This window comes from Carassius auratus, chromosome 37, assembly GCF_003368295.1.
Source record: "Carassius auratus strain Wakin chromosome 37, ASM336829v1, whole genome shotgun sequence".
NCBI lineage: Eukaryota > Metazoa > Chordata > Actinopteri > Cypriniformes > Cyprinidae > Carassius > Carassius auratus.
The window spans coordinates 9,909,308-9,925,685 of record NC_039279.1 but is presented as its reverse complement, the minus strand read 5'-3'; the positions used below and the strand labels follow the sequence as shown (position 1 = coordinate 9,925,685).

Genomic DNA, 16,378 nt, shown 5'->3' with positions numbered 1-16,378 from the left:
GCAGCTGAGAGCCGAGTGCTGGAGCTCATGGCTGGGCTGAGTGAAATGAGAGTGAGGGGGAAGAGTGACTCACAGCTCTGCCTGCTGGTGGGGGCTGGGGTGTTTGGAGCAATACTTACACAATTCATTTCTGCCCAGCTCATCTCTGTGATTCTTCTGGTGGAGTCACACCGAATTACAGTGGTGGACAGTAACGGAGTAGCTTTACTTCGTTACTGTACTTAAGTACATTTTTCAAGTATCTGTACTTTACTGGAGTAGTTTTATTTTGATCAACTTTTACTTTTACTTCACTACATTTCAAAGCATAAAATCGTACTTTTTACTTCACTACATTTCATAAAACATATCGTTACTCCCTATAATATCACGTGGTCCGACACTCAGAAGCGGTGTCTGACTCATCATGAACGAACTGAATCTTTTCAAAATAAACTTTTAAATCGGATCGCGAATCACACCAAACGATTCGTTTACGAATTAGAATGATCCGATTGCAGCTGTTCTGGAGTCGACCACTCACTGATTCAAATGAACCGTTTAGTGCGAGTCACCAGAAGTAAGAACCGGGAGATCTTGTGAGCGCGCGTGCGTCTTGCGTTGCTAAAAGTAAGTTATTAATGTCGAAATTTTGGATTAATTATTGTAACTGAATATCATATTTAGGTCAAAACTGTCCATTGTTTGGAAACTAAATCCGTTGTAAAGAGTGATCTGTTTAAGCCCACTCAAATGCTCGAGTGCAGACGATGCAGACACATCAATTCTAGGTAAAAAACAACAACAAAAAACCCATGAAATAAAACAGATTCAATACAATAACTCGTGCACGTTCAAATTCACCGCTGCCGTAATGTTAACAGTTTTATTAAAATGTCCTATGTTACGTCTGTTTTTATTTTGTTTATCGACAGTAACGTTATACATATGTATATTGTTTGGATTAACTAGACGAGTAGACAGACATGAATGTTCATCGTACTGAAAATAAGTAAATATTGTTAGCTGATGCTAACTGTCTAGCTAACAAGCTTGTTGGTGCTAAGTTGATGTAATTTTTATAAATAATGTCCAAATATTTTATATATAGCCACCTATATATATATATATATATATATATATATATATATATATATATATATATATATATATATATATATATATATATATAGTTTACATCTGGTTAGAAAAGAAAGGATGTGATGTTCAGAACATGGTAACTACACTAATTATCAGTGGGAAGAGATGCACCCTGTTTGGCCAGGGGTGTTTTTAAACCACAGACAAGATTTGAGAAGGAAAAAATCATTATCTTTATTTTTATTTCTTTTTTTTTTTTCGTAAAATGTTCTTCCTAACTTCAGGCCTTATTATCATGTCATATATATACAGTACAGACCAAAAGTTTGGACACACCTTCTCATTCAAAGAGTTTTCTTTATTTTCATGACTATGAAAATAGTAGATTCATGCTGAAGGCATCAAAACTATGAATTAACACATGTGGAATTATATATGGAATTATATACATTTCAAAAAAGTGTGAAACAACTGAAAATATGTCAATTCTAGGTTCTTCAAAGTAGCCACCTTTTGCTTTGATTACTGCTTTGCACACTCTTGGCATTCTCTTGATGAGCTTCAAGAGGTAGTCACCTGAAATGGTCTTCCAACAGTCTTGAAGGAGTTCCCCGAGAGATGCTTACCACTTGTTGGTTCTTTTTTCTTCTGTCTGCGGTCCAGCTCACCCCTAAACCATCTGGATTGGGTTCAGGTCCGGTGACTGTGGAGGCCAGGTCATCTGGCACATCACCCCATCACTCTCCTTCTTGCTCAAATAGCCCTTGAAGCCTTGAGTGAGACTATAGTCATGAAAATAAAGAAAACTCTTTGTATGAGAAGGTGTGTCCAAACTTTTGGTCTTTACTGTAACTTTGATATTCTGTAAAACAACAAACTTTAAAATACTTTGTTCTTACTGGTGAAAATCAGATGGTCATCTCTGTTTTCTCTCAGGTACATCACAGTGTAAGCTTCACAGTGAACATTACTCTCATCAGCGTAGTCCATATCAACAACAAAAATATATCTTGACTCCATATAGTGGTTATTTTGAAAAAATCCAAGGTATTTTGAGCAGTAGGATTATAAAAAGGATATGTGCTAATATAAAATTAAATTAAGTAGCCTATATAAAATTGCAAAAATCTATCTTGCAGTACTTTTTTACTTAAGTACATAAAAACTCGAGTACTTTTGTACTTTCACTTGAGTAAAATTGAAAAAGGAGTACTTTTACTTTTACTGGAGTAATATTTTACCATATGTATCTGTACTTTTACTCAAGTACTTGATTTGTGTACTTCGTCCACCACTGCCGAATTAAGTTATCCTACTTCTTTCTGTATCTAAACGGCTCTGGAGATCTTTGTGAAGATGCATTTTAGTGACCACTTTTAGGAGCTTGTGCATTAAGTATATTTGTGCATGTAATGTATGTATGTGGGTGTGTGCATTGTTGAGCTAAGAGCCATGTCCACTCTTATTGTGTTTGTTTGTGGTTGGGGTGAGGACAGACATGGCTCATTAATGGCTGTGTGTCCAAAAACCACTAACTGGCTGAGTGCAAATCATCAGTAATGCACTAGAGCATCGATCTCTGCTTCCTCCCATTACCCGTCCCTGTCTTTCTCTCTCAGATACACATCATTCTATTTTGCCATGCTCTTTCTCTGGAAAGCTGAAATGGATGTCATGATTTGTGGATGAAGTGCAATCTATTAAACACAATCTCATGGCAGTTCATAACTATTTTACATTTTGGCGATTTAGTGGCTGATTTGTGTGAACTAATACAATCTCATTCATATATTTTTGTACAATCTGCTAAAGCCCTTGTGATGATTATGTTTAGGGGTGGACCTTCATGCTTTCTTGTTTTAAAAAAATGTTTATAAGTATAATTCAAAATTTACAAATTCAGAATTTCCACCTCATAAAATTGTTACGTTTTCCTGTGAGATCGGGTTTATCTTTTTTTCTAAATGCATGTTTAACTTGTAATGTTTAATCAAACTATTATAACTGGACCTTCTGAAGAAAACAACAGTTTTCTTTTTGGTGCTGTATGAGAGCTTGATTGGTTCTGTAATCATAGTCCTTTTGATCCCGCCCATGCAAGCTTGCATTTTTCTGCCTCTACTTTTGAGGGCACAACCCACATCTTAAAATCCAATCAACAACCATCACAAAGAACCAAGTCCCCGCCTATTTAATTTTTTGATAATCCATTAAGGTCCAGTCACATTAGCAATTTTTTTGTGAATTTTGCAGAAACATAATGGTCCATTGCTCCAACCAAGTCGTCTTCAAACCAAGCAGCTTTCTGTTGGTGAACGTGGCGAATTCATGCGACCAACTTGCGAACATGAGAGGTATCTGTATGGGAATATTTTTTCAGCTTCATGCAAAACATCTGAACACACAGGTGTCTTTTGAAATGACTGGATTTTGTCTAAAAAATTTAGCTGAGAAACAGTAAATGTGACTGCAACTTTACAGCCAGATGTACGTCACAATACAGAAGAAAAGATCTGATGCTACTTCTATTTCATTTAAACTTTAAATAGTGCATGAGGGACTAAAACTTGAAGTTGTGCAATTTATATATATATATATATAAATATATGTGCTGAATTTTAACTTTAAGAGATTTTTGAAAACACTAATCATCAGCAATAGATTGCCTTAGCAAGCACCACTAATGGCTGTATTTTATCTGTTCTTCTCTGTTAAAAAGTACCAAAAATGTGAGAGCACATTAAGGTCTGTTACAATGAGCATTCTGCAGTAAATCTTGCTAATCCATATTCTGTTCATTCAGAGCACTTCAGCCCATTTCATCCAACACATCATCTCCCAAAACACTTATTTCCATTCAGGTGAACAGTTAGTAGCAGAGGTAAGATGAGGATTCCCTGGAGAGCCATAATTCCCTGAATGTTTTATAAGAGTGTGTAGTTTATATTTTACACTCATTTTGATATAAAGGTTGGTTTGATATTTTTGTTTGTTTGTTTGTTTGGTGGTTTTGATAAAGACAGAACAGAGTGAAGTGCAGAGTGTCTTTCTAACATTCCCATAAATCATGAATATTGCATTTTCATCTCTTTTCTGTTGTGTGTGTGTGTGTGTGTGTGTGTGTGTGTGTGTTTTGGGTACCTGATTAGATAGTGTGAATATACTTTTTATAAATAACCAGAACTTGTGCCATGGGCCTTAATGTTCCCTCTAACAACCTATCTAATTAATTCCAGTGAGAGAGAGAGAGAAGAGATGGAGATAATGAGGGAGGGAAGGTAGACTATTCATAAAATAAGCAATATTTGTAATGGTTAAAATAGCTGCCTAGTGGGCAGGACATGTATCACTCTGCATAGTGAAAATGTCTCAGACTGAGTCATTGCTTCACGGGGAAGATGTTTAAACATGCCGAGCCCTGCTGACCCAAATTGTTTGATGTGACAAAATTTGGCACAGGGAGCTCGCAGTGCCCTTTTCATTCTGCCAAGGGATTTTAAGACTGGCATTTGTTGATCCAACCAAAACTCCCAGTTACTTCCTGGAGACTGTTGAGTATGATAGGCATCCGAGGCGCCCAAATAACGCCCAAGAACCAATTAGGGCAACTAAAACTATTCCAAACGTTTTTGTTAACTTACAGAAATCTGAAGTAACATATAAATATTACATGAGTCCTTGGCAACTAACTGAAATTCATTTAAGCTGAAGCAATACAATTTCTAACTGGAAATGAATAAATATTTCAACTTAACTAAACTGAAAGAAAAATATATAAAACCTTAAAACAAATTACCAAAAATTAAAGTTTTTTTTTTTTTTTTGTAAATCACCCCCTTCCCCCCCCAATTGGAACATATTACTTAATTTTGTTTGTAAACATGATGTAAATGATCAAAATCTCTTTTGATAGACAGATAATGTTACAAAAGGTTTCTATTTCAAACACATGCAAATAGATAGATACTCTTGTTGGGTTAACCAGCCCAATACTTATATTCAACCCATAGTTTGCTATAAATAGTATGGAACTAGACGTAGCAAACACTTTAGTTTGTAATCACTGTCTCTTTAGCTCCGCCTCCCTCTCCATGATGAGATTGTGACCCCCAGAGTTTTGGTTAGTGCGGGTGTCATCTCTTGTCCAATTAAGTCAGAGCTGCAGTATGATGAGATCAGGGAGAGATGGGTGTAGGTGCAGATGAGGTCAAAGCACTTCTGACCTGCTTTTATTCTTGCATGCACATGGGTGCCATATCTTTCTCCTCACACAGTCAAAACCTAAGTTTAATGTCTGATACCATTTGAGTTCATTTTAGGGTCAGACTGAGTAGGCACCGCAATGAAACAGATCTAATGAAATTAATGATTAATACTATTAATATTATTATTATTATTATAAATACTATTTAATTATAAAAGTAATAATAAATAAGTAATATGCCAAATGACTAAATGTAAATGTAATTGATTGGCTGGATGCAGTTACAGAGATTACTTGCAAAGATACAATTTGCATTTATAAAGTTAAATTATGAATAAAATAATACATATCAAGCAAAAGACGCAAGTGCATCTCAAAATGGCTGTTTCTTCGTAGCTCAAATGTAGCAAGAAAAATCTAATGTTGATCTCAATATTTCAGTGGGTTGCATCACCCAGATACTTTCGTATGCCTGCTTGTATGTGTGTGTGTGTGTGTGTGAGACCGAGAGAATGGAGAAGGACAGCAGTTATTGTTCACATACCTACCATTTTCTTTTACCACTCTACTTATTCAAGGTTGCATTTTTCTAAGTCCAATAATGAAGTATGTTTGTTTTTTTGTGAGCACAAAGTATTTAATTTATAAGGTCAGTTAGTTCTCTTGCATCGCTTCACATCCAATTCAGTGTCGGACGTGGCCCCCAAATACACACAAATCTAATGTAAATATGGTCTTAATAGCATTAACCTGGGATGAGGATGAATTTGAAATGAAATTTGGGTTGCACTTTAGTTTACAGTACGTGTACTAACATGTACTTATAGTGTATTTACAGTGTATTTATCTAAGAAAGTTCTGGTACCAACTACATGGGGTAGGGTTAGGTTTAGGGGTAGGTTCAGGGTTAATACCTAGTTATTACATAGTTATTCTAATTACTATAATAAGTACATAGTATGTACATGAGAAACTATAAAAGAGGGGACTATAAAATAAAGTGCTACCGAATTTTGTAATAAATAATAATTAAATAATTATGACAGGAATTGGGCAAAGGGCTTCTGTGCTGTACAGATCCCCTTCTTGTCAACACTATACTTCATCATGATCCTCAAAACGCACTGCTGCTTATGGGACGTTTTTTTGTCAGTGCTTTGGAGATTTGTATCTGTGTGTTTACATAATTTGTACATTATACTATGCCATATTCTATGTTTATAATCATGTTTCAACTGATTCATTGAAAAGACTTAATGCCAAAAAAATCTTATATTTGTTCATCATATATTTGTTCCTCACAAGAAAATTAAATCGCACACGAGTCACATGGACCACTTTTATGATTCTTTAATAGTGCTTAAGTTTCCCATTCATTGCAATTATGTGCAAAAGAGCAAATGGTACACTTTAAAAACTCCTTTAGTGTTTCATCAAAGAAAAAAAGAAAGCCATAGAGGTTTGGAATAGTATTTTATCATCATCCACCTGCTGTGGACGATGTAATGACCTTGATGTGTACCAGTTTGACCTAAACGTTTACAGCATTACAAAGACAGGAGGCACAGCAGTCTGCTGAAGCTGAGTAAATTTGAGTTTCTATAATTTAGAGGGTGTTAGCTGGGCCTTTTGTGTGCAGTCTCCGGTCTAGGTCTATCACTCATTCACAGACATAATCCAGTCACTAAACTGGAGAAAGCAAAACACATGGATCAATACACAGAGTTATAATGAAGATCTTTGGTGATTGTGTTGAAAGCCAGGATGGATTTGATACTGAGTGGGTGTTGGTCATCTGTTTCTACTACTATGGTAAAAGCAGCCTGCCATTTCCATTAGTGTGATGCAGACCTTAGGGCATAGCTACACAAGTGCAGTGTGAATAATTGAATATTTATGCCATTGGAATAACCGTCTCACTAAGAATGCATATAAAGTAAAAGAAGAGGTCTGGAAAAGGACGAAGAAGGATGGATGAGGAGAGAGGGGAGAGTCAATCAGAAAAGATCGGAATTCAGATCCCCTCCTTTGTGTGAAGATTTATGCAACCACCTTGGTTTAAAATTAGACGTGACAATTTTCAAGCACATACATGTCAGACATTTGACAAAGCGTAATATTTTAATTAGATGAAAAGGAAGAGGAACCACATTGTGTAAGTGACAGTAACTGTTGGAGTTGTTTTTGGATTTGTATAATTGAGGTCGTGATGACTGTGCTGTGCTATTTTTTTCTCATAATTGCTACTTTGTTTTTCATAATTTCTGATCTTAATATCTCAAAATTTCAAATGTATTTCCTGTGTTTATATCTCACAAATGCAACGTCATATTTTGCCATTACACCATTTTTTTCTCACATTGTGACTGTTTATCACAATTTGACTTTATAAAAGGGCAAATGCTGATTTTATATCTTACAGTGTGACTGTTTCTGATTTTAAGAATAAATGTGCTACCTTCCAGATAGCTAAAGCTCAAATATGTTTCAATAATTTTGAGCATACAGTTCATATTACAGTTGTGTGTGGGCCTGACACTATGAATCACATAGTGTTATGTAGTTGGTTTTCATCTTTATTCACTTTTTTCCTGTACTAATCAAGCAACTTTGTGCGTCACAAAATCGTCATGCATGACCAGAAGACATTCATCCTCCATCTGTCATGATCAGAGTATGTTAGCCTGTATGTGTCGCTCTAAATTTCTTCCACATAATCTTCCCATAAATGCATGGAATGATATGATTAATTTCATCTTTCTGATTCTGGCCTAGTAGAAATTTGATTTATCTTCAGAGTTTTAGGATTTCCTCATTGCACAGCAGTTTCCAGGCACCCTGTCATGCCTGAGCGTGGCTTTCATGTATTTTTTTCAATAACCTGCCAACTCTGACTCTCCTGGGGTTGTAATTAAATTCCATTTGTGGGGTAGCATTCTTGTCAGTTATGCAATGGCGGTATTGAACCCTCGGCTGCAGCCTGACAGGATAAATATGCTCATAGAGAGAAGGCTGCTTGCATGAAAGAACCAGAGTTGTGCTCCAAACGGTTAAGAACTCTCTCTCACACAGGGCATGTAAGGTGAGGACTCCCAGAGGCAGTGTCGATGTCTAATCCACTTATCCTATTCTCTTGTATCCCACACCAAAGATCCTAGCAGTACCCTTAAGATCCCCAGGAGAAGATTTCTTATGTGGGGGATGTGATCATGTTTCCGTTTGGTGGGAATATCTGAAATCTATACAATCACTTGCGTTGTAAAGTCTCTCATTCTCCAGTGTGGGAGGTTCCTTTAATGCATGCGTTTGTTTGTGAACAGGGAAATCATGTCAGACTTTCTCTCGAGCATCCTCCCCTCCCCCATCCTTGCCTCTTTTCTCTCTTCTACTTCTTTACAGTCTTTATAATCAGCCCACCTTCCTTTCTATTCATAACAGGGATGTGTGTTATGTTAGTTATGGATGTGCAGTGGCTATGATTAACCATTCTTCCAGACCATCAGCTTTGGAGAATGATGAAAAAGAAAGAGAAGGCATTCTCAACTTCACATCTCATTCGTGCTCATACATCTATTCACAGTATTATCAGTGTTGATGAGTAGCAAACTACAAGTAGATATGGTACAAACATTCATTTCAAAGTACTAGCTTGTCCAATTACTGGGTATCAAATAGCGGTGTCTCATAACAAAATCCTAAATGTAAAGCAATAAAAACTTAATGCCATGCATTACTTGTTTACTTGCATTAATTACATTAGGCGTGATGTGAAGCATAATACCTAAGAGCCCCTTAACTGTAGAAAAAACACTTTCTTTTGCCAAGCTGTGTATATATAATTGGGTTTTAAAGTGACTTCTGCGTGAGCTGTGCTTCATACACTGCTACACTATTGACAATAGACTGGTTCTTAATAAATTAAACGTAATGTGTTCGTCCTTCGATGTGAATTCTTGAAGGGAAGTTGTCTTTACTGTAGGCAGTTAACAGTCACCAAGCAGTTTTAACTCTGCATTTAAGTATGGGGTGTACACATCCCTGCATTTTTGTTTATTTATGTCATATTACTGTAAATGGCATTAATTAAGTATGGAGATTTTGATCCTGCTTGTTTGCTTGTTGCTTGAAGCAAACTACTTGTTTCAAAGAGTTGCTTGACTATTTTATTGTGAGATACTTATAACTTAACTACAAATAGCTTATGCAAACTACAAATAGCTTTCCCGTGCAGTGTTGTTATTTCTATAAATGTCATGCGACAGAAAATTTGTTTTTCAAGCTGTGCGTATCTGTGGTGTTTCGCAGGAATGCATCTCCTCTTCAAATGCTTTGTTTGAAGATTGTATTGGTCCTCTGCCAGGAATATCAGTCTGGGTTGAAGATGGATTATTTAATGTTTTGAGCAGGCTTGTGTTACTATGCCCTGCTGTGCGTATTCATATTACGCAGATTCAGAAGCATTCATAAAAGGCTCAGTATTTCAAAGTAATTCCATACCACTGAGACTTAAGACATAATTTGATACCTTTACCTTTTAAAAATCATCTTAGTATAAAAAACACCTTTGGTTTTCTCACCTAAGGTTCTTGTTTTTAGTCTATGTTAATATTTTTCCAGTTCAGCTGCTAATATGGAAGTGCTGCAGAACAAATATATGCTATTTTCCAATTCATCACAGGCGAATCTGTTGGCATTTTGGCATAAGCCAGTGGTTTCCCATTATCTTGTTTTCATGGATACATGAGCACTGAATTGGCTTCAATAACAGGTTTTATCTATGTCCCATGGCTGACCCAGAGTCTTCCTAATAGTGCTATTGGACAAACAACACTCCCTCTTTGTCTGTGGAGCACTGGCCCATTCGGCCTCATCAAAGTTTCAAGAGTCATTCAATCGAGCAGCGCGGCCATCCAGGGGAGACAGTGTTGGTAGAGGAAATGGATACTAGGGCACCTGGGTCCAACTCCATTACTGAGGCCCTGTCAGGGCCATCTCTTCTGGGGAGTCACTGGAAAACAGCACAGGTGGGGTTCTAGGCCATGGATAATTCAAATGTGACCACCTCTGATAGCACTGGTAAGGTCTATGCAGATACATATCACTGTATTTATCTGTATTTTAAGTCATGCTTATTATACTATATTCAAAATAGTATTTGAATATAAAATAAATATGCTGAATAATTTGTATTTTAAATATTCTGATAATAGCTTATACCGTGATGAATTGTAAATAGACTATAGAAAGAGTGAAGAAAAAACTCCCCTGATGCAACAAATTTTTTTTTTTTTAAATCTTTCTAAATTATTAATTTAGCTTAATTTCTTTTGCTTCAGAGAGGTTAAGCGGAGGTCACAGAGATTTCAAGGGATCTTGTTTTCATTAGCATGCATCTGAATGCAGATCATATCTCTGTAACTTAGAGTGTGGCTGTTTTAATCGTAGTAAGAAGGATATGGTAGAGTGTGGACACCTATCATGGCAAAGTCACTGGATCAGGAGATGAGATTGCTGATTTCTTGGATTTTGTCATTAGTGAGCCTTCCAAAGATGACCTGGTAGTACAGAAAGCCATTGTTTAGAACAACCCTTTCTTTCAAGAGCTACAGTAGCCAAATCCCTCACTTAACTTTAATATCATAATTTACAGTATACTGAGTGGCTGTCTGCTCTGGGGCCTGTATGAGATCACAAACAGAGATCAAACAGGGATTATATTTAAGCACAAGCTATTATCTAATGAACTTCGTGCCTATTTAAAAAAAAAATGTTTAAGTTGTATTTCACGAAAATACTTTTTTACTATATTTGTGATAAAATAAAAGCAGCGTAATAAAATATGAGGCGTCTTCCAAACAACATAACATAAATCTTGATAAAAACACGATCAGTCCTTTTAGTGTATATATTTTTCTTTTAATATATTTTCTGTTATTTCATAAGGAGTAGTATAATTATTTATCTTCAAGTTAATACAACACAAAGAGGTGTATTAAAAAAAAAATTGTGTGCAAGATTGAGTTAAAGGATTAAAATCTATTTTTTAACAAAAAAAGCATCGATAAGACCAAAAAAGACATTAAACTCATTAATGTAAAAAACTCAAAAACATTAAAACATCTTGCACAACACAAACTTTTAAGCGCTAGCGTATAGCCCAAAAGTTATGAATTAGGTGCTGATATCTCATTCTATCAGGCTGAAAATTATTTTATTTGATTATGCTTTGTGATATCACAGACAAAAGATGTGCTTCCTTTGACATTTGTACACTAAGAAATATGATACATCCTCTCTGGAACTCAACTATGAAACTGAATTATCTTTTGAATATAATTGCAGGAGTACAATACTATGTTCCGGATGTGATTCGCTCATCGATCGTTGTGTCTCACTGCTTGTTGTGGCTCAATTAGAGAAGTCAAGGCCTTCCGAAGCCATCTCCCCGCTGAGCATCCATAAAATGACTTAAATGGATTACTCTGTGCATGATCACATTAGACTGACCACAGCTCTGGCAAGAAATGTTCAAACTCAATTTCAAACCTTTGTAGATCATTGCCTTAAGACCACTAATATCTATTGTCGTACAATAATGAAAGATATTCATACCAATTTACATTCAGTTGGACAATAAATACCTTCGTTTGACCACTTACACTATAAGTCTCTGCAGGTAGACTAAATAACATTTTCGCCCAGATGCTGGAATTTCAACTGTGCCAAAAGATTAAAGGGGCTGAGTCAGATAGCTGAATGGTTTTGATGCCAGTCTTTGCACAGGCATCTAGGGATGAGGTAAAAGCACAGGTCGTAAAACACAACACAAATTGTTCTCGTGGCTCTCGTTTTGCATTTAGGAATGCTGAAGGATATATTGCTGCTAATAAAAGTGATATTGCTTTGATCCAAATTTATGTCGGTCATTATGTACGGGCTGTTTAGAGACATCCCAATGACTACTTTAGTGGTCTACCTTTCCTATACAGTGTGCTGTTGCTCTGGCATTAATGGGAAACACTCCAAGGGTGATATTAGGGTTACTTGTCATGCAGCTAAAGCCTTTTTATTCAAGCCACAGGAACTGTCCCCCCTGTTACGACCTGACAATAAGTGCATTGCTCAAGGGCAGAATTGTGATTATATTAAGTCACTGAGTAAGTGGGTCTGAATTTATAGCCCTTGTGCTAATGGCAAAGGTCCCAGATTTGAATATCAGCATTCGTCAGATTGGACATGAACTCAAAACCTTGCGTTGCTAAGCCATACAACCCATATACATGCTGCTGTGTACTGATCAACCACCAAGAGAAAATTCTGTCATCATGCACTTGCCTACATTTCCCCCTATATCTGTATGACCGGAAAGAGAGAAATTTAAAAAGCTGATCTTGCTGATCTTCTGTGATTCTTCCGTATTGCAAACTTCAAATCCATATGACTCCATGCACTATATATTCCAAGACTTTAACCACACTAACTCTTAAAGGGGGAGTGAAATGCTCGTTTTCACTCAATATCATGTTAACCTTGAGTACATATAGATTAGTACTGCATCCTTCATAAATCCAAAAAGTCTTTAGTTTTTTTATATTCATAAGAGAAAGATAGTCTGTACCGATTTTTCCCGGAAAAACACGACCGGCTGGAGGCGTGACCTGTGGGCGGAGCTAAAGAATCACGAGCGCGAGTAGGCTTTTGCGTTGAGAGCATGTTTTTTTTTGGTAATCTGTGCAGGGTTGTCTTGCCCTGGCAACCAAAAACACACTTCTTTTGTGACTCTTCGCGACGCTCTCGCTGTGATCAGTGAATCGCTCTGATCAGTGAAATGTCTGTGCTGCTCAACCTCGCTATACGGGAGCGCGCGCTCTTCCGGCAGAAGTGCCTTAGGACCCATATAAGGAAATTCTGCTCCATCTAACGTCACACAGACCCATACTCGAAAAAAACTTTCCAAAACTTGTGACAAACCGGAAGGAGTATTTTGGGAACAAAAATACTCCTCCAAATGTACAACTTAATTTTTGAAACTTTGTCCATGTTTAGCATGGGAATCCAACTCTTTAACTGTGTAAAAAACTCAGAATGCATGAAATAGCATTTCACCCCCCCCCCCCCCCCCTTTAACCACTGCTACTAGATTTAGTGAACTGGACTCAAGAACCATTTCAGTCTAATTTGTGAACGAATTATTCAAACAGGTTTTGTGAACCAGATTGACTTTTTATTAAAATGATCCAGCTTATTGGAGTCACAGAATGCACAGCTTTAATTTGGAGGGAAAGATACATGGCTTTATTGAATCAGATACAGTATGTCACTTTGCCCACAGCTTATTGGTCTTGTTTTGATTTGCAGTCTTAAATAATAAAACCTGCTCTGGACTAAGTTAGCCATGTAGTTCAAAGAAACAACCATCCACCTTCTTGAACAAGAAAAACCAGAGCTGGCTCAAACTCAGACTTGCCTGGGTAACCACTGAATCTGGCTTTGTCAAATAGACTACTAGTACTTCTGTTGTAATACAAACAAATACACTCAAAATGATGGTGTAGAAGTACTTTTTTATTTTCTAATTAAGATCATGCTACTGTAACTATATTTTAATAATTGTAAGACTATTGCGCCAAGAACTTTGCTCTTTTTGGGTTTTGCAGAAAAACAAATGTTGAAGATTTGCAGTGAGGTTAAGTAAATGATGAGAGAACGTTTGGCAAGTTTGGACAACTTGAGGGTGAATAAATTATGACAGAATTTTCATTTTTAGTGTGAACTATACCTTTAAGGTAAATAGGTAAATAGGTCTTGAAGCTGTTCACCAGGGATTCATTTGAATGGCAAATGTCCTGCCTACACTGACTAAATCGAGTCTTGTAATACACACACACACACACACACAGTAGTAAAGTGAAAGGATAAACCCTGGGGCACCTTGCTTAGACAGATTAAATGCAGTCTGGTTTAACAGCAAGAAGAAGAATTCAGGTGATATTTTAATTCACTCCCCTCAGCAAGCAAAAACACATGAGTATTAGAGAAAGGTAGAACAGCAATGTCGTCCTAGCCCTTGGAAAAAGTGATTACAAAGACAAACTGCAACCCAGAAAACCATGCTAGCACTTAAACTGTCCTTTTCTTTTTCAGTTTGAGTTATATGACCTCCAAACTCTTTCCAGCACGCTTGGCTTCACCTTTAAGAGTTATTTTGAGTGGCTCTTGACATAATCTCAGCTTCCGACATCTTTTTTTTTTTTCCTGAAAAGAGTTCTTTATGGCATTGTGCCAGAAATGAACCACTCCTCTCAGCGTCAGACCCTTGTGAGTTACATTATGCTAACATTAACGCTCCCCTCCCCCATTTAACTCCCGATCTCTTTCATGCTTCTCTCCTCCGTTTCTTGCTCGTCTGAGAACACAGCTGTTTAGTTGAAAAAATCTCAGTTTTTAATCAAGATCATGCTAATAACTTTAAGATTTATCGGCGCTTCAATAAGTTTGCTCTATTTGGGTTTTGCAGAAAAACAAAAGTCAACGGTTTGCCTTGAGGTTAAATTAATTACTAGATAACCTTTTGGAAAAACTTGAGGGTGAATAAATTTTTTTCATTTTTGTGTGAATGGTCACTTTAAGGTAAATAGACCTCTGTATTTCAAATGTGGAAATAAATCCTTGTGAGTTGCATTAAGCTTCCCCTCCCCCGTTTAACTGCCTATCTCTTTCTTGCTTGTCTCCTCAATTTCTTGCTCGTCTTGAGAACACAGCGCTTTTGTTTCAAAAATCTCACCAGTTTCCACCCCCCGGGTTGAACTTTGTGATATTCTAATTGCTTTCCACTATTTTCAGCAACTTCCACCTCCCACCTCTCTCTCTCTCTCTCTCTCTCTCTCACCACCCCCTCCCTGGCCTTTGAAGGTGGGCAGAAATAGCGCATGTTGCTTGTATCTACAGTGTGCTTTTCTAGACAGAAAAATGAGCCACCATTAATGAAAACGGATCAGTTTTATGACCCAATTTTGTCCGTATCAGGCCTCCTGTGACTCAATCTCATCCGGTGGGTTTCCAAAAGGTCATTTTATGTTTGAAACAAATCGCCTGTTTTTTTTTTTTATTCATTCAAATTCAGGTTAATTGCCCAAACACCGATGACGACATTGATTTTGTGTGGTTAAATCAAACCTGGTAATCCGGTTACACTGACATTACATGTCATTGGACTCCCAAGGCAGGAGTCACTCAATCCCTTCAGAGGGGCAGAGAGACTTAAGAAGAGGTGTTAATTTTGGCGTACGCTGTAAAAACCGTCCCATCCAAACCTTGACTATGGAGACCTGTTGTGAGGTGGCCAAGCACTAACCCCATTAAAATTCCTTCTTTATGAGCAGTTGCCAACCTGGCTGGGATCTGAATTGGGTTTGGCTGCCATACAAGGAGACTAATCAAACCCCGGGCTTCTAGGCAACTGGGCCTATCTTGTTCCTTTAAATTAGAGCTGTAATTTCGTCTCTGAGGAAAAGGCCTTTGAACTGACCAACACTGCAGCGTTTGTATGAAATAACTGTTTGTTCTCATTGCTGCCCTCCTGTGATATCTGTTTTTGGCTTGTTTTTTGGTACAAACTGGGCCCAGGGGGTGCAATGCCCCAAGCCATCCCTGAACCCAGGATTGAAAAATAACCACAAGAGTGCACAGGGGCCCATTAAACACCCCTATCCCATTTATCATGGCACAACAACAGGAGCAGCTGGGAGCTTGCGCTCACACACACACACACACACACACACACACACATCCATCAGCAACATGTGATAATGGCCACAGCGATTGCCAAACCACGTACAGAGAGGGTGGACAGCCAGGACCCAGGGAGAAAGATGATCTTATTAAGTGTCAATGTGGTACGGAAGGCTGTACGTGAGGTGGCTGACACAATCTGAGAATGGCTGGCATTGTGTCCTTGCTGAGTGATAGCAGTACTCATAAGGATGGCAACAACACAAGGGCCAGATGAGCAGAGAACTTTTCAGCTGATGCATTCCAGAAACAGGACAATCAGAAAGACAGAGATGGATATTTGACAGTAAATACCTCACTCAC

General features: G+C 37.4%; 1 protein-coding gene across 1 annotated transcript in view; it reads left to right on the top strand.

Moving 5' to 3' along the window:
* The first annotated feature begins 590 nt into the window (after positions 1-590).
* Positions 591-16,378, top strand: part of LOC113056128 (DNA mismatch repair protein Msh2-like) — a 38,866-nt gene continuing 23,078 nt past the window's right edge. Inside the window, exons 1-2 of the mRNA XM_026222666.1 lie at positions 591-609; positions 3,334-3,434. Of these exons, the coding sequence (XP_026078451.1) occupies positions 3,341-3,434 (94 nt within the window). The 5' untranslated portion in view covers positions 591-609; positions 3,334-3,340. The remainder of the gene's footprint in view (positions 610-3,333; positions 3,435-16,378) is intronic.